Source organism: Amblyomma maculatum, chromosome 10 (genome assembly GCF_055883805.1).
Source record: "Amblyomma maculatum isolate TAMU_Amacu chromosome 10, ASM5588380v1, whole genome shotgun sequence".
Classification (NCBI taxonomy): domain Eukaryota; kingdom Metazoa; phylum Arthropoda; class Arachnida; order Ixodida; family Ixodidae; genus Amblyomma; species Amblyomma maculatum.
In genome coordinates this window covers 19326030-19345690 of record NC_139353.1, presented here as the reverse complement: position 1 = coordinate 19345690, position 19661 = coordinate 19326030, and the positions used below count along the sequence as shown (strand labels likewise).

Here is a 19661-nt window from a genome sequence, read left to right as displayed (position 1 = left end):
ACACAAACTTGCGCGTGTCAGAGTCAGCATAAACAAAAAGACGAGGGACAGCTATATTGGAACCGCCTGAGCTCTCCCTGTCAGAAGCTCGTGGCGAGAACCTCCAGGTACGCGTCAACATCTTCTCTTAATACATCTGCTCGACACTGATAGGGCAAGCCCTCTTTTCAGGTGATGATAGCTCAATTGTGCGACCCTGCTGATACGTACTTTCTTTGCCAAAAGTAACCAGGCTGCGGGTTCGGCTTCTAAGTCGGGTAGTCGAAAATTCGTACCACCTCTTAAGCTGTAAATCTACGCAAAGTAAAGGCCAGCTTCTGTTCTCACTTTATAACAAGGGTTGATCCTCTGGGAATCCATGACGGCTTTGGAAACACAAACGAGAAGCAAACCATCCAGCTCGGTTACTTTTGGCAAAGACGGTATGTAGGCCCATCGTATCGCCAGCATATTTCACATTGCGGAAGTGAAATGATATCACATCAAAACATCTTCATTCAGTGTCGGTAAACCAAAACAGAAGCACACACCCTGAAATACAATCGTCCTCATGTCCCCCTGTTCTTAGGGACGGCCCTGGCCAAACCGAACAGCAGCGCGCGTGCTATAGCAAATCGATATCTCGTACACGAAGGAAGTTAAATGTGAGTTAACTTCCTCCCGTACGTTCACACAAATTGAAGAAAGTAGCCAACGAGTTTGGGGGTGAAGTTGTCTTCGCAGCTTTTGGCAAACTACTTTGTTTGGGATAACTCAGGTTATTGAGCGTGCCTCTAAATGGTTTGCTAGGAACGTTTTTGAGACCATGAAGAAAAGCAGGACATGGGTAATTATACATCTCTGAGCCTGGCATCTGCTGCTCTCCCGAAGAAAATGAATGATGGTTTAGCTTGATTAAACCTAGTGTGCAAACGGAAGATTCATCCCTGATGGTTACACGTGGTAAAAGTCTTTATATACAGAAGGTGAAGCCGGTGAAATAGATCAACAAGATTCAGATGCCAAGAAGAAGACAGAAGGAGCGAAGAAGAAGAGTAAAATCAAGAAACTTCGGAAGAGGCCAATAAGAAGAAGAAAACATAAGAAGGGAAGAAAAACAGGGCGCATGCGCAGTTATGGCCGCAAGTTCAAATACAACAGCCGCAGGACTTGAATGTCGTGCCGCATTAGCCTGCTCCTTGTCCACTGGCTCAGGGACACTGCCTGCAGGACTTTAATGCGGCAGTATTGAAAACGCCTTTGGAGATACAACGCTGTGTCCAGCGTCATCTGTCATGAAAGCGCTAACGGCTCGACGGGAGTGTGCCGTCATAAGACCATGTGACATGGCCCACTCTGCAGCAAGTTGTCGGCAGGATCCGTATACTCCGAGTCAGCGTCGTTATCAAAAGTGTCGCTATCTCTCTGACCTCGAGTCATCTGATTGGTGGAAACGCCGGAAACGGAAGTGATAGCGAGCAAACCGACATCCGGTTTCGCCATTTCCACCAATCAGATGACTCGAGGTTAAGGACCATAGTGACGCTTTCGATAACGATGCAGACTCCGAATACGGACCAAGGTGCGCCATTCCAGTCACACGACCCAGCGCGGTGGCGGGCTCGGCGGCAGTTGCCAGACGCGGCTAGACAGCTGCGCCCATCAAGTGCGAACGAACGGAGCCATAATCAACGCTGAGTGCGTCTATACTGAGTGAGAATTCCCTGCAAGCGCGGAGAGCGACTACACATGAATGCCGAAAATGAAGCACCGGCGGCCACACAAGCTCAAGTATGCGGCGAGTAGCAATGGTAGAGGAGAAGCACGCCAAGTAGACCAGAATTTAATGCTTTCGCATTCCGCACACTTACTTCTATCAACTGTCCTCGAATTTCCTTTGTGTGTGTGTGTGTTTTCATACTTTCTATTCACGCACACGCTGATAAGTTGCATGTTTTCTTCATTTGTGAAGGGTTTTTTAATAATGCCTAGTTGTGTGTTTACACTTTATCTGGAGCTTTTGCTCGTGTGTGTGTGTGTGTGTGTGTGTGTGTGTGTGTGTGTGTGTGTGTGTGTGTGTGTGTGTGTGTGTGTGTGTGTGTGTGTGTGTGTGTGTGTGTGTGTGTGTGTGTGTGTGTGTGTGTGTGTGTGTGTGTGTGTGTGTGTGTGTGTGTGTGTGTGTGTGTGTGTGTGTGTGTGTGTGTGTGTGTGTGTGTGTGTGTGTGTGTGTGTGTGTGTGTGTGTGTGTGTGTGTGTGTGTGTGTGTGTGTGTGTGTGTGTGCGTGCGTGCGTGCGTGCGTGCGTGCGTGCGTGTGTGTGTGTGTGTGTGTGTGTGTGTGTGTGTGTGTGTGTGTGTGTGTGTGTGTGTGTGTGTGTGTGTGTGTGTGTGTGTGTGTGTGTGTGTGTGTGTGTGTGTGTGTGTGTGTGTGTGTGTGTGTGTGTGTGTGTGTGTGTGTGTGTGTTTTCATACTTTCTATTCACGCACGCGCTGATAAGTTGCATGTTTTCTTCTTTTGTGAAGGGTTTTCTAATAATGCCTAGTTGTAAGATTGCACTTTCTCTGCGTGCTTTTGCTCGTCTGGCCTGTTTTCCATTTTTAAACAAAGGCTAAAAATATTTGTTAAATTTTAGTGTTGCCACTGGCCTCCGTGTTTTTACGGAGCCATAATAGTTGGGCTGAAACTCTTATCTCATGCATAAATGTGTGCTGCTTAATTAAATTCATACTTTTGCTAAATGTTCGCAGGCCATAAGCACTGTTTCTGGGCTATATAGCCTGCCATATACGGCGGCTATGAGATTACAAAGGTAATCAAAGATGATAATTTCTCTTCTCTACAAAACAGAAGTTTTAAGCCTCCGCGGTTCCGTAGATTTCCCACTACGGCGCCCAAAAGCAGATCATTAGACCTGGAAAAATTTGCAATACCGCCACGGGCTGAATGAATGACAAATGTAATGAGAAGAATTTCGAAACATCAACACCCTTGAGACTAAGTCCGCTGTGGCTGACTTTCACTTTTAAAGCACAAAGACCTCACTTTCGTTTGAAACTGATGGCGTGTGAAATAAACCCCCTTTGTATTCAGCAAATATCGAAAACCTACGAAAGCTAACAGCATAAAAAATCATGTCTTGCTGAACAATAAAATATGCCTACAGAAAGTCGGTACTAAATCACCGATAGAGGGCAGAGGATATCGGAAGAAAATTATAAACAAGCCGCAGAGGGCAGAAGATATCCGAAAATATTTCGATCCCAACTCCTGCCAACTAGGCGCGTGCCTTCTGCTACCGTCTAAAAATTCTGCCCACGAACGCCCGGCCGCTTGTTTACCGGCGAGAGATCAAGGCGGTGCAACCAAGATCACAGAGGTCACGACCCCGGGCGTCAAAGGGGCCGAACAACGAGTGAAAACGGCTCCAGTCTGCAGCACTTGCCCTCATGGGTTGAAATGTCATGGTCACGTCAGGCCAAAAGTCAAAGTGTGGGCATGTTGGATTCATTACGGAACGTCCGCAACTGTTAACTTCATCACATAATTTTTTTCTTGCTTCTTTTTTTTTCATTTTCTTGCTCATTTTTACTTTGACCTCGGCTTTGAACTTTACAGCATGGTCCTGCCTTTGCTTCTTTCCTAGCGGTCGATGGCAAACTTCGCTAGCCGCCGACACGTGAAGGCCATAAACTCTTAGCCCGCGCACCCTATCAGCGTTATTATTGCGCCATCTCTCTGTGATTGCCACAGGTTCCGTGCTAACATCTTAAAATAATTGTCCGCTGTTTCTCCCTTAACTGAAGCGCTGCGTCGAGCATTTCGATTAAATCGTCATAGAGAACAGAAACAGCCATTTCTTGTCGCCGACAACGAGGACTTTATTTCAAGATGAAAGAACGGGGGAAAGAGGGGGGGTGGGAGGGGGGAGTCAATTCTTGTTCTCCAGCGGAGCGACTGTGCGCATTTACTTGAAGCTGCGTGATAAATAACGAGATTTTTCTCGCCCTGTTGACATGTGTGGGCCGTTCTGTTCGACAGCGGTATCTTTTATATACCAGATTACTGACAAGTGTGGCTATAGTAGTTTCATCCTAACCATCGCAGGCTGTGTCCAAAGGAAGTAACGCACGGCGTTCTTGCAGAAGTTTTAATTCATTTTGAATAATGAACGAGTGTTAGTCCAAATTGCTTGCAGCACGCTCTTCCGGACTTCTCAACTAGCATTGCTGGCATATTTGTTTATTGTTGTTGTTGTTTCTTAATTGCAGAAGCACGTAAAAAGAGCTCAGCTTCACTGTGGGAGGCACGGTCAGGGCACACTCAGAATTGCACCTGGTTTTCGTCTTTAGTTAATTTTGATGAATCAGCCTCTCGAACTTATCATTTTTTTTTTCTGACTGGAAAGGGCGCTTTCTTTGCTTGAATTTTTTAAGTTAAATTTAGATCCAGCCAATCTAGTAAATAATCAATAAGGTGGTGACGATGCTCCGAGGCCCATTGGCACGCTTCGCTTGATTTATTATATTTAGGGCTTCTTTCATCTTCCTGACGTCGTGAATGCGCAGTGGTGGATTCGACACACACGCCGCTTCTCGCTTTTTCTTCTTCGCAAGAAATAATTTCTTCTGACGTCGCTGCCGTTTAAAATTCTTGGAACCCAGTGGCTCGGAGCAGCAAGAAAAAAATAAAAAAATTGAAATTTCAAGCCCACCGACACACAACATTCCACATCGTTTTTTGTGTTTTCCGTTTCCTGTTGCGAATTGTCGCGACGCGGTTGCTTTATTTGCTCATATAGCTTGCCGAGCCTACAATTTCGCCCAAAGTGGTAATCAATAAACTTGCACTGGTTATTTACTGCTTAAAATTTCGAGACACTTAGTACCGCCTACGTGTATGAAGGTAAGAGCTTATTCAAGTGGTGAAGCCGGATTGTCGCGCTGGATGGATGGGTAGAATATACTATAGCGTCCATTTTCAAAGAGGCTGGTGGAAGTTGCCTCCGTGCCCCAGTTTAACTTCTTGTTTTGCCCCTTGCATTTTGAATATTGTTATTAATTCGTCGACTACTTCGTCATTTTAGTTCCTCCTATACGTTTCCTTCTGAGGGGCGCGCCACCACGTGACCCGGTAGCGTAATGTCCTCTGTGTACTCTTCTGGTTCTCTGACAGCGCCCTCTCCATCCCTTCTCCTGTAAAAACACTCGGTATCGCTTGGTATAAGGAAGTGATTAAGACATGCAATTTGAGACGCACATATCGTTTTCGAATCTTTACCGCTAACTAGCAGAGGCATGCCAATTACAAAGCAAAAGGGTATTACACCACTCGAAACGCCGCGCGATGGACAGTTGCGGAGGCATTTTGATATGAAATAGGACGAATCTGTTCATAAAGGTCATTTAGAGACGCCTTAGGAGTGAATGGCACATCACAGGCAGTACGGTGGGGACGGGCCCTAATACAAGGATATAATTATTTTTTTTTTTTCAAATCCATTCTCCATTCCGTTGTCCTACTCACTGCTTCGATGGCTCTACATAAAACGGCTGGCGTCACAGTTGCCTTCTTTTGAAAGTTGCCATGACAACTGTGACGCCAGCCGTTCTGTGTAGAGCCGTCAAAGCAGTGAGTGAGACAACGGCATGCACAACGGATTTGAAAAAAATATATATATTCTTGTGTTAGGGCCTCAAATACATTGTGTATGCCGTTGTCCCACTCTCTGCTTCGATGGCTCTATATAGAACAGCTGGCGTCACAGTTTCCATGGAAACTGGGACGCGAGGGAGGCGTGACGAGATATCCGATCTTTATAACCCCTCGTTACGATATACTACACCCTCATCCACTTTATATCTAATTTAACCACATTTAATTTTTTTATGACGTCCCGTGACGTGACTTTCCGTACCACTACATCCAGCGAGATGTTATGCATTGCATGAGACATAAGGGTTTTACGTGTGGAGGAGTCTCTCCACGTAATATTGCCTCGCGTGGTTTACAGCCACGCCACCTGCCTTTTTTTTTTTTTACGCGGCTTTCCTCATATTAACTACGTCCACTGGATGGCAAAAAGCGATCCCCCTGACGTTCAAATAACCCGGCAAACTTCCTAATCTCATCCGTTAACCTGACTCTCTTCCTCCACCTGCTACAATTGCTGTCCCTTGTAATGCATTCTGTTAACCCTGGGAACCATCAGTCAACAATCTACAAGAATATCAGGCTTACCCATTTTACTCCCTCTTGTCCACTACACTAGACTTCCCCTGTACTGCGCTGTGAAATTATGACGCCACGTTCCATTAAGACGTGTCATTAAGAAAGCCGGGTTAAGTGGAGAAATATGGGAGAGGCCTTCGCCCTGCAGTGGGTATAATCAGGCTGATGATGATGATTGATGATGATTAAGAAAGTAAGACGTGGACAAACTGTGCAGAAAATTTCTGGCAAAAGCCTTGGCTATCTTTACTAATTCTCTTCTTAAATCCGCTGGCCTCTTGCACATGCACCCACGCACCAGGATGTGTTTTAGAAGCTGTGTATGGTCCACTCCATTTGCAATCGTCTGGCTTTAGTTCTTGTCGAGATGGCAGAAAGTGCAACTACGCAATTCGGCTTCGTTATTTTCGTGACAGGAAGCGCGTTAGACAACCCTTTAGACGCGGGTTTGCTCCCGGCCGGACTCGCCCGTACTATTTAACACCACCGATTGCTCCGGTCGCGTTGCTATTTATACCCTTAGAGCGCGTACGGATCCTGGAGAACAGATCCCCACTCTCCTCACTAGTCTCCACTACGAACTTCCATTTATTTGACCGGTGGTGGGGCAGCGTAGGAGTCGGACGGTGTGAGGGGCCAACAGGAAGCCTGCAGGGAAACGCTGTCGAACCCACCTTTCCTGAACAAAGGGGGAGAGATCTGTTTAACCGTTTGACTGCCGAATATTCCGGGGAAAAAAACTCACCCCCAGTGTCGAATATTTTTAAGCGCTATGCGTTTAGCGCAGTACCCGTACGGCAAAAATGCCGTGGGACGGAATGCGGCCGCCGTACCCGTACTGCAAAGACAGTCAAAGGGTTAATGAAGAGCGAGAACTTCTGTGAAGCGTAATAATCTCATTGCCATATTACTCAACATTGGGGAAGCAGTTGCAGAAGGAGGAAGTCTTAGAAAAGGGAGTGACATGAAAACGAGAAGTACAGATGTCAAATAAACTATGCCTTTAAATTCGGTGGAGTAGGGGTTTGTGTTTTGATGGTAAGGTAGTCTGTAAAGTACGTCAGGTATGTAGCACAATCAGTCCCTTCCGTAAATACGCGACCACATGCGAGCATACTTTTATCTCGGCGCCTCTGCGGTATATGCAGTTCTTTCCACTTTTTCGCTTTTCTCTACATTAATTTGACATTTCAGTACTAGGATTTTTGTCCACCACTGCGCAAAACTAATTTATCGGAACTGGATGCCGTACACCCCTGAGAAGTGTGGTGGTGGCATCCTATATTGCTGTCGGGCCTAGCACGCGCCAAGCCGACGTCGCCTTGGCTAAGCGATGTTGAGTTAGGTCGCTGTGATAGTCAAAGCAAGGAGTTGCTACAAAAACAGAAGCAAAAAGAGAAGGAAAGGTATGGGTGCTACGATAAGTAAGTCTGAAGTGGTTTGTTTGGCGCTCGACCCGCGTCACTTTGACGCTGAAGGTATAGGTTATTTCTGGTGCAGTTCAGGTCAAACGCTTCAGGAAGTGCGAAAACCTTCCCAGATCAGTGACTCAAGTCAGTGTACGCGCGCTCAGCGAGTCGCATCCTAGTAACCACTGCACTGGTGCTCTAGCACTCATGGTCACTTCTTGCTGTTTGTAATCGGAATTCCTTGTCCAAGGTACGGGGTTTATTATTCGCTGGGGAACATTCGTTGCTGATTTATTTTCTCTTTTTTTTTCTCACCGGAGTAACAAACATGTTCAGCTCAGAAGACCTCATCGGATGCTGTGTTTCTTTCCGTCGCAGCGATCAGAAATTGGCATGAGTTCATACGCACCCCAATCTGAGGCACGATGATCGCGTGGTTACTTTTGGGGCTACATTACATCACTTGTTTTTCTTACAACCGCCTGTGTGTTCACTTGTATTGGCACTGCACTATTTTTGTGGACATTTGGCAGCGTTTTGCAACTGAAAGCTTTCTTCATAGCTGACTGCGCTAAACCGTGGTCACTGAGAATATTTTAAGGTAAACAACTCCGTTAAGTGTAGCTCGAGTACAGGTTTATTCACCTTAGGCAATGATTTTGTGGAGGTTTTGCACTTTGAGACTGATTTCTTGTTTCTTCGTCGTCTTTGGGCGCGCAAATGTGATCCCTTGTAAACTTCTCTTCCTGACTGGAAATCGTATATGGGATAGATTGTCCAAGCAGAGATGTAAACGCGGAATGTTCTGATTACGCTTGATAGGCTAGCATATCAAATCCAAAGATGATAAGCCAGAAGACTATCAAAACTGTTACCTTCTACCTGACATACTTTATTCAAACACCTTCTCTTGCGTGGATTCATTCAACTCTTTTTGCATGCACGGTAAGATCTCTTTATTTCGAACTCTCGTAATTTTCATTTCCTCTTTATTCGAACTTTCGCTGACATCAGAGAGGGCCTCTGACTTCCAGTTCGGCATATTTTAAACAATTAAGTCTTCCACCCCTTCGGCGTAAAATCTTCGAGTGCTTACTTCACATCTGATGCATGTGGTCTTGTGCGGCAAATAGTTTTTTAGATTGACTCTTAGAGCGCTTTAGCTTATGCGTACCTACGACTTCCAGAAACAAATGTCAAATTGATTTTAAATTTTCTTACCCTTTTCCTTACCAGAAGTAACCATACGTACGTCTTAGTTCTTTTTCTCTGATTAGCTTCATTTCTTTACCTTTTACCGTATTCATCTGCACAGTTCCCATTCTCGGCGTCATGCTATCTAGTTCGATGTCAGCTAGTAAGGCTTCCTTCTGTGAACTTTCGTTTCCATTTGCATGCTTTATCCATTACTCTTGTAAACTTACACATTTAGTGACATCATTTTGAACGCAATTCTATCTTATTTTTCTGAGAGACAGATGTCAAGGGGACAGAAATGCAGCGTTGTTTCTCTATAAAATACCAGATTCTTTCTCTAACGGGTTTGTAGCCTCCTACATGCAACTCGACACAGGAGAGGGGATCGATAAAAGGAAGATGGAAAAGGAGAACGTCCAGAAATTTAAAAAGGAAGAGTGCACAAGACTTTGGTCATAAACTTACACATGCTGAAACTGAGCTTGTTAATCCTCTGCCATAATCTGACAGTAAGAAAACCACGACAACATGGAATGAAAAGCATGACACAGGAGGGGTGAACAACCTTATGTCCAGAGTTTTCTCTTCTTTCTTTTCGCGGTGTTCCACCCACTATGCAATTGCACCAACTCACCCAACTGTCCATCCTACTTCTTCTTTCTGTAGGGAATTTTCAGGTATTAAAGAGAGTGTGCCATATATTTAGAATGTCAGCCTTTCACGTGGATGCCAAACAATTTCTGAAATATCTCGATGAGATCAACAACTTGCACCTAAGCAAGCGAAATATTCAGTGCTTTGCACTTTACTGTGGAGGGCAAGGGAGGAAACCCGGCGGTGTATCTAACATTTGCATGCATTTATTTTCAATGGGCTAGAAGTAACATATTCCTTCGATTCAATGGGCCAGACAATCGACGAGGTGTTTAGCATGCTTTCTGCTGTACTACAACTGTCACGGTAAAAACAAGTAGCCAATTTCAAACAGTGCTAGGAGCTTTTCATAGAAGAAATATTCATACGGATTCATATCATATTATTTATTTTCGCTCTTTTCCCGCCGATTGTTAATAGTCACCTGTGACAGGTACGAATTTCAGTAGCACAGGCAACTGAAGAGACGCATAAATAATGACAAAATATTTTCTGTTTCAATCCTTCGCAGGCCAATCGCACCGAGTCATGAGGTGACGTGGCCGCCTTTCCGACCATGGGCCTCCTGGAAGCTGCACTCAATGCCTCGGTCCTGCTCGCCGCCACAGAGGCGGGAGGCAGTGGTGGCGCTTTCGACGACAGTACCGGGGGAGGTGTCACAGGAAATGGCTCCAACGACAGCGTCGCCGACGACGGCAGTGGACACTCAGCACCTTACTCACTGCCCGAGGTGATACTGATCGCCTTCCTGGCCGCCCTGCTCAGTGTCATAACAATTATCGGCAACCTGATGGTCATGATCTCCTTCAAGCTCGACAAGCAGCTGCAGACCATCAGCAACTACTTCCTGCTCAGCCTAGCAATCGCCGACTTCTCCATCGGCGTCATCTCGATGCCTCTGTTCACTATGTACACCCTGTACGACCACTGGCCTCTGGGGACTTTCATATGCGACACGTGGCTCGCATTCGACTACCTGACGAGCAACGCGTCGGTGCTGAACCTTCTCATCATCAGCTTCGACCGATACTTCTCGGTGACTCGGCCGCTGACGTACCGGGCCCGCAGGACGACCAAGAGAGCCGCCATCATGATCGCCAGCGCTTGGGTCATATCCCTTGTTCTGTGGCCGCCCTGGATTTACTCCTGGCCCTACATCGAGGGCCAGCGTAGCGTGCCGGCAGACCGCTGCTACATACAGTTCCTGGAGACCAACATCTACGTGACCTTCGGCACAGCCCTGGCCGCCTTCTACGTGCCGGTCACGGTCATGTGCATTCTCTACTGGCGAATCTGGCGCGAAACGGAAAAGCGTCAGAAGGATCTGACACAGCTCCAGGCGGGCAGGAAGGAGACCGGCGGCAGCCGGAAGTCGACGTCCAGCGACGACCCCGCCGAGTCGGAGGACTTCCGCCGCGGCCGCAGCGATTCTTGCCCGCCGGAGGTGGAGACCACGTACGTTCCCACCTCGCTGTGCGTCGAGACGTCCAAGTACCTGCCCCCGGCTGCGCCAAAGAGGCGCCGACTCCGGGACGTGCTCCTGTCGTGGTGCCGCATCGACAACGACAAGGAGGACGACGACAGCACCAGCCACGGAGGTTCACCCGGCACCCAGACGCCGGCCTCCATTGAGACGCCGGTGCAGTCGGCCTCGATGACCTTTCGCGCCGACCAGCTGGTCCAGTTGAACCCGGCCGGACGCGCTGGCACCGGGACCGGCAGCGCGATCGCGAGCATAGGCGGTGGCGGCGGCGTCAGCATCCCTATGACCGACCGCAACGGCCTCCGGCGTAACGAGAAGTCTGCCGCGGCTGCGGCCACTTCGGCATCCCGCTCCTACTCGTCCGACTCGGTCTACACTATACTTATCCGACTGCCAACACAGCCATCGCTGGAAGGCGAGACTTCCCAGGTATGGGCCACCATCGGCACTGAAACAGATGGAAAACTTTGTATTCAAATTGCAGTTTTGTTAACGTAACCTCGATATCACCAACCGGACTAGACCCACAGCAGGGTGAAGGCCTCTCCCGTATTACTCCAACTAACTCGGCCCTGTGCTAGCTGTATCCACTTGACCCCTGTGTCAAGTGGACGCACCTGAGCTCCTTGAAATATTAGGACACTTTTGTGCGGTGATTTAAGCTGGTATGTCAGTGGCGTATAGCAGCTTTGGCGAGGCTTAAGAGAGAAAAGTTCTGTTTCGGCCTTTAACTTTCCCCGACATTCACTCTCTTCGACCTTTTGCGGCTGGAGGGATTCCACCAACAGCTCTATGTCTGCGGCAGCAGGCGACATTATCTGCCGCCGTATTCATACATGTCCATGGTTGGAAGAGTTAACAAACCTAAAGAAATGTTACCTTGCCTAGGCGCTATTTTCTATCGTTTATTTTCGAATCTAGCAACCAGCTTCTAACAAACTCGTTTCGACAATAAAAAGATTAGAAATTATTTTTTCTGTTCTGCTAGAAGTTTCCGTTTGCAACTGTTACTGTGGCTGTGAACTGTGGCGTTATTGTGAAAAAGTTTCGCTTCATAATTTTTGACGCATTCTAAAATAATGGTGTAAATTTGTATTTTTTAAATTTTTATGTTGCGATGCCTTGTGATGCCGCCGTTTGGAGACTATTTTCTACGCGGCATATAAAAACATTTTTATTAGTGTGCTTTCGTCGAAGTGCCGTTAATACTCTGGTATTTGCCGTTCTATGCCGTTTATTCTTCTTGACATCTGCGGATCGGATGATGTGCTGCACTTTGTCCCAGATACTGTAGATGTCCTCTGAAATGCATCCGCCTTACTATCCACATGCAGGCATCCATCAAGATGATTCTCGAAGAGGACGCCGAGAAGCATGAGTCCGGTGGTGATGGAACAGCGTCCTCGGCCGCGGCGGCGGCGGCATTCGCGCGCACGTCTTCCGAGGACTCTACGGCCGCCATGCGGACCACGGACTCCGGTCTGGAGACCATCCGGATACCGCTCAACACCAAGCTAGTCCACCGTCAGGTGGTCGCCAAGCAGCGTGGGGCGCCTAAGAAAAAACGCAAGCAGCAGGAGCGCAAACAAGAGAAGAAAGCCGCCAAGACGCTGAGCGCCATCCTGCTCGCCTTCATCGTCACCTGGACGCCGTACAACGTGCTGGTGCTCATCAAGACGGTGTCCTCGTGCGACGACTGCATACCCACGGGACTGTGGAACTTTGTCTACTACTTGTGCTACATCAACAGCACGGTGAACCCGCTGTGCTACGCGCTCTGCAACGCGAACTTTCGCCGGACATACATGCGCATCTTGTCGTGCAAGTGGCACAACACTCAGCGGTCTATGAACCGCGGCTACTTCACCTGAACGCTGTGCCCGATCTCTTCGCCGCTGCCGAAGCGGTTTTTGTCTTGTCGCCTCTGAGACGGCTACTCTCGTTGTTCCCACCCAGTGTCTCGACATCTTGCACCGTGCCAAGCCGCCCCGCGGAGCCAGGTTCCGTAAGGGTATCCCTCTTTTACTGCTTCGGTCGCGCATGGAGGCTAACAGGCGCCTGAACCTCTCTCTTGCCTCCATTCACGTTTTTACTCGGCAGAAGAGACCGAAGAGTAGTCCAGCCAGCAAGGCCATTTAATATAGCATCCCAAACGAGGGGCTAACGTCGACGTCGTGAAAAGGAATCCTTGCGGAGTCCGACTACCAAGTGGCGGCATGTATGCAGGTGTGTTTTCATGTACGGCGTCCGCTATGCACTGACTGAGTGGCTGCTTCCAGTACAGCGAACATCCGCCAGTTTCGAAGCAGCGGATGGTATTGCGGCGCATGGGTGGCTGTCTTTCGTGTTTTTCGAGATTGATCCCCACTGGGTATGGAGGCCCATGTGGAGGTTTTTACAGGACTTTTGTGTGCGGCGTGGTTTCGGGGGATCCCAGTCGGACAGCGCGGACGACGCGACAACTTGTAATGTTGGTTCATTCAAACTAGATGCTGAACGCAGCCAGTGACGGTCCTTGTAAGCGTAATGTTACTCAGTTACCGTCTAATGGGACACTGCTCTGCCCTTGCCTGGCAAGCATGTGTTCTCGAACATTATGCTGGATTTCTCAAGTGTAAAAATAAAGCTCGAATAGTGACGCAAGAAGAACTAGTTAAAGATGAGTACTTTTGACCTGGTGATACAAGGATCCTCTGAGCGCAAAATTGAGAGTTCATTTTTTAATGGATGGCAAAAAAGATCATTCATCACCATCCAGCTAAAAGCTTCGGTGATACAAAGCATTCGCGGGTACCCCTTCAGGGCTCCGGTCAAATACCTTACGGTCACATGGTTTGCTAAATAAATGTTCAGATTAGTGCTTGTGGCACCTCTTGTGCTCTACAGACCCGGTTTTGTGGGGAAAAGTATACTACCCAGCATCGAGATGTTTGGAGCATCAGGGCTTCCGCGAGTATTTTGCTAAAGCCCTTAAACAGGGCCTTTAGCCCCGAGACATTTCACTAACGCTATTCATAAATATCTGACCGACAGCTAAGTCCTCACTGGCAGTGACACACAAGCGTAACGTTCATTTCTCTTTACGTGTTGGCTGTTACCTCTAGTCACTGAGTCTCATGAGATGAGATCCAGTGCAAGAACCGCCTGTCTAACTGGGAACCCTCAAAATCTATTGTGCGTACCGCTAACTTTGGTTAGCGCTTAGCAATGGCGACTTGTGCTCTTTTGAAAAGAATATTTAATTATTATTTCCTTTTATATAGCGAACAAATCCACTATACAAGCTACACTCGTTTCTCCGACAAGCAAACGAGTTCCATTTTCTCTACAAAAGGCAGCTTCTCGGACAAAAAAAAAATATAGAAACACGTCGCATTGCCGGCCCGGACGCGACTTTGATCAGTCGTTGGTTCGTACATATACTCTTTCGTTACGTGTACATAAGAGACCACAGAAGAGCTGGGAAGTAATAGTCAGCACAACCCGTCGACCCATTATTGGAGATTGTTGACTATGCCTATGCAGGGCCGGAAATTGTCAACACAGTACTAATATTGGGCCGACGGTTTGGGCTGGCAGAGTATAGTTCGTCGTTGTGAAAAGTTTCACGCGGTTGTAATAGGTTTATGTCGTGTACGCCGCCCGTGATGTAATGTACATACATAGGGTAAGTAACGTACCATGAGACGTTCACTTACTCTTCGTGCTTTTGGTGCGAATACCGGAAACCTCTTCCTTCGTTTGCCTCCTTACCCCTCGTTCTACTCTCGCACCGCTTTGTTTTCAACTCGACACGCTATATGTGTGTGTCGTCGCGGGCACGGTCGACTGTTACCTATATACCAAGTGCAGGTTGTGCTACTGTAACGGTCGAGGAACGAAGTTTGTCTCTCAGATCATTCGAGCGGGCCAACTAAACAGAAAAATTTTTCGGTTCCACTCAAACTCAACACTATTTGCAAGTAGCAGGGAGGCAGTGCGCTGAGCTAGTGACAAGTACCTCATCAACTCAACTGCCAAGATAACCTTGATCACGACGATTTGTTCTTCGCCACAGTGTTTACAAATTGACTCATTTTTGTTCATCTGGTATGAGACGCAATGCAGATAACGTTCCATGAAGATTGCTAACTGTTCTGACAAACTTCGATCAGCCTTCGAGAACCTCCCTAACTCATTTATAGTTCCATTCATAAACGTCTTGGACGCGTATGTGCTGGCAGTGTGCTCAAACTGGTAGTCTACAAGGATTTGAAGGCTATCGCTGTATTTTCGTCCTAACATGGCGAATAAACTTTGTCTGCCATGAGCATCACTTACTCTAGCAAAAAAGAGCGAAAGGATTAAACATTCATTTGGCGGGGTTCGTGTATTTTGCTCTGTTTTCTTGGTAAACTAATTTCATAGTGTTAATGTCATTGAGGTAAACCCAATAGTTGAGCCTAAGTTGCCTCCTTGCAATCGTGTCAGATTAACGCTTAAATACCGGCGCTAGTATTTAACTGGTATTTAGTGACCAGCATCGACAGACACTGTAGTTGGCCCGTGTTGCTTGAACGGCCTTCCTTGGCAACTAATGGAACCTATTCGTCTCCACTGCCGTTATAGAAACCAACCGCCATTCTGGAATGTATAGATACTTGTATATATATTATATAATCCTACACGTCTGTACTGATTCCTAGAACGCTGCGAACAAATCTGACGCGTTTCAGGTTTCATCTGGTCTTTTCTTCTCTCCTTTTCTGTCGATTATCGCAGCGGATTCGGTTTTTCCTTTCGAGGTGGCCCTCCACCGCATGTCCAGAGCTTGTAACGCCTTGTCCAACAGCCCGTAGGAATACATGTGTGTGTCGGTGTGTGTACCAGCACTGTCGCGCCCCACGCGTTACGTGCTTTCTTCTGTTGTTCTTTCGTGAGTAAATATATTTCTGTCTAGAGCACATACATATAACACACGCATAACATCTAATCAATTGGCCTTTTGGCATCAAAGTTTTTTTTTTCTTTTAAAGCAATAGCATTAAAGCTTCATCGGAGAAAACAAGCCGGTGGCGTCTTTAACAAAATTCGCTTATTGCCTGGTGGGAAGTAACGTCACGGGCCAGGAAGTGAGGGCAATACGTTTCGATGTGTCTTCATTGCTAGACGCGTTCAACGAAACATCTTACCAACAGCTCGATAATCCGAAGAGATGCCTAATATTGCATAGGCAGTCGTGTAGGAGTCCGGAAACACAGCCACAAAAATATGGCACAAAAATTTAATACAAAGGCATCAAGAACCTATAATGCTAGCGATTTGCCAACGCACAACTTAATTAGATGCCTCTGTAAATTTCGAAATATTTTGCGTGCGTACTGTGCCTCCTTGGGGACCTGGATGCGAAGGTTGTACTGTTGAGTGCAATCCATAAAAAACGCGTAAATATTTGGTGATATCGACAACTTCGTAATAATGGTAATCTATACGTTCCTGATTTGCACCTGTGTCTCTAAAATCACGTTCGATGTGAGGCCTTCGTGCTAGTCTAAAGATGACAGTGGCTTTTGAGTCAATTAAAACAGAAACGCTTAACTCTGGGGATTTGTTCTCGTTAGTCGGGTGACAATCTATCATTATCGATGCGTATGCTAAGCTCAGTAAGAAAGTTGCTATGCGTAGTTTTCCCTCCGTTTATTTTGAAAGCAAATTCTTATTGTTTATCTTAGCAGACGGAATTTCTGTATGCGATACTTCAATGCGAAGTAATATCGGGGGCAACGTACTTTCTTTACGAAACCATCTTCACGTTGTAGAGACGCCAGCGGCGGTAAGGGGACTCCGAAAAATACCCTTTCACTTTCATATTAAACTATCACGTAAAAATGGCTCATGGCGAAAATACTCTCGTCATTTCTTTGGAATTGAAGCAAGTCGCCCTCAGTAATTCATGGTGCAGTATAATTGCCCGATAATTTCATGGTAAGCATCTTGGTGTATACCGTATGTTTTTCAGAGCCGCTGTTATTCATGCCGTTCCTGTTAGGCTGTTATCCAACGCAAGACGTGATATGTTACCATGATAGTTTCATTAGGAAACATCTTGAGAAAGTTTTGTATCAGAAGACTTTTATGACATGATAAGTGCCAAACAACGCACTGGACTGCACATTCGTTCAGTTTGTGACGTCGCGAAGACGTTTAAATCGCAGACCGGCACCTTCGACAACCCTCGCATCCGGTGCCGTGCACATTTAAAGGGAAGCCTTTTACGCCGTCTCAATTGCGTACTGTAAACAGATTCGCATGCAACAGACCTGCACACACATACGAACAAGCACGCACGCACTATAGAGCGAGCACACACGAACAAGCACTTGCTGTTTTTCTAGCGCAGATGAAGACGCAGAGCTGTCACCTCCGGCAGAGGGCGGTGACTACATCACTTAGCCAGTGCCATCTTGGAGACAGAACGCTCACGCACTGTCCTTGTGATTTCACTCTAACTAGATCAATTGGTCGCCCGCATTGCCTGAGTAATATAAAGGAAAGCTCAGGGTTTTCTTGCTCGTAAATGAGCACAAGGTAATTCGAACTCTTAAGCCCCACAGTTCTTGTATAAATGACCAGGTTGCTCGCAAGCTTCCTGTCGAATAATTCCGTTCATTCAGAGCGCTGCTTGGGGTGCAGCGGCAGTGCTATAAGTGTCATTCATACCGTTTGGCATGCTAATCTAAAATCTTCGGTCAGGAAACAAGGTTTTTGTGTCTTGTATCTAATCACTGTCTGGAGGTTAAGTAAAAGCGGCTGCATTTCCAGTCGCCAGTAAATGATACAACAGCCGAAAAATAGCTGAGGGTCGTTCAAAATGCTGCACAGCTTCCCAACATGCCTTGAGGCAACAGTTTAAACTACATGTCAAGTGGGTCCGGAAGGGCAGTGCGGTCGCCTTCTTGTCTCTGCCAGGTGGCGCTGTTACAGCACAAATAAAGCGCTTATCAAAGGCGCAGCGTGGTGGCGGGCAAGTGTGGGTAGCACACAACCAGAACAACAGAGCATCGAGAATGTGCAAATTATGTGTAAAATTTTTCGCCTCCCTTTCCTGTACTCCTCTCCTTATACCTTAATATTCTTGCCACCTTCGCAGGCTTTGCTTTTCAATCTTTTCTTCTCTTGTTCACCTTTTTTGCTTATCTTTCTTCTTTGCCGCACAAGGTTCGCAGTAGAGGTAGTTTACCCGGAACTGATCATCTTGCAGCACGTTCTGTTTTCTGTTCAAAACTGCACTTACATACAAACCATTTTTTTTTTCTTTTTTTTTTTTTTTTTGCGCATGTATCTCGGAGCACCACGAACCACCTCTCTCTCTCGCGCGCGCGGTCTTATAATGACAGTTCGGCTTGTTTCACGCAGTTTTGAGTTTGACTCGTTGGCGCGGCAGTCAAAGTATATATTTCCTGTGTTTGACGCTTCATGTTGAAACTGGTGTGAAAGACGACAAAATAGTTTATCTTATTGTGGATGTGGAGCAAAGAACCTGGCATGTCCGCTCGAACGAAGGATATCGAAAGGATAGATATAGAAATTCGATGCGATAACAAAGCCGCTGCTCTCTTTCTTCGTTTTTTTTTTTTCTTTCCCCGGTTGTCAGTGCAATGAACTGGCTGAATTTTCAAGTGCCTGCCACCAAACACCTCCGCTTTTTTGTCACTGGAAAAAACTAGTTTTGAGTCACTATCCACGGTGATATAGATAAGGTACTTAGAAGCCTTTGTGTTTTATATTCTCATGTTATTTTATTTATATATTTTTCAGCAAAATGTTTTCTCCTTGTAGCGAACAAAGTCCGTGGCATTTAAAAAGGCAAATAAAAGAAGGTGATCAAAAGAAGTAAAAGTACAGGGACAAAAAATCCGGATACAGCCAGTCTGACTTACGACTTCTTATTTCACTTTTCTAGTCAAAAACATGACACAATTCAAGAAATTTGGTTCCTTAGAAACTTGACATTATCATAACATTGTGAGGTGCCTTTTATTTTTTATTTCTAATTATTATGGAAGGGGGAGCGGAGTACCGTACAACCAAGATGTCGAAGACGGAAGCAAACTTTAACGAACTTCTTAACGTCGCGAAAAACATATGCTGTGGAGTTTTCTGGGAGCTCAGCAGCTCTCCATCCTTATCACTTTATTTTTTCTTTTATTGCAGCTTTTCTTTTCGTTATTGTTCATGGCAGAAGAGAAATAACCACAGAAATAATAACGATGATGTAAAACACTTATTTCGGCCGTAAGAAGTTCGCCCTGTGCGGGTCCTCGCTCAGTGCGCGACCCCCGCAGCTAGAGAGTGAAACAGCGACTCTTGTCATAGAGAGAGAGAAAACTTTAATTAATGTTTCCATGCCTTTTCACGGAGACGAGCAGAGCTTCTTAGTTTTCGGGAAACAGACTGGTGGACGTGTTTACCTCTGTTCTGATAAGTAAAATCGCTCGTGACACACTGGAGCTTTGAGATCTTATGATGGATTCGTGAAGTCCATTCACTCCTATTTAATATTTTATATGATAGTTGACTTTGATTCAGTTTTGATTTAGTGTTTTCTAATGGGCAAATTAATTTTGCTGATCAATCACAAATCGATCCATTCAAGCCAGGAGAAACGAAAGCATAAAACATTACAAGAAAAGCCTTCCGCGCCAGGATTTCCTGCAGAAGCGAATATTAAGT

The 19661-nt window shown here is 46.3% G+C and overlaps 1 protein-coding gene across 1 annotated transcript; it reads left to right on the top strand.

The window, feature by feature from the left end:
* The first annotated feature begins 9983 nt into the window (after positions 1 to 9983).
* mAChR-A (muscarinic Acetylcholine Receptor, A-type) lies at positions 9984 to 14121 on the top strand. Its single transcript, XM_084580861.1, has 2 exons — positions 9984 to 11378; positions 12284 to 14121. Exons 1-2 carry the CDS (start codon positions 10023 to 10025, stop codon positions 12818 to 12820), a joined length of 1893 nt encoding a protein of 630 aa, XP_084436987.1. The 5' UTR covers positions 9984 to 10022; the 3' UTR covers positions 12821 to 14121.
* Positions 14122 to 19661: the final 5540 nt, after the last annotated feature.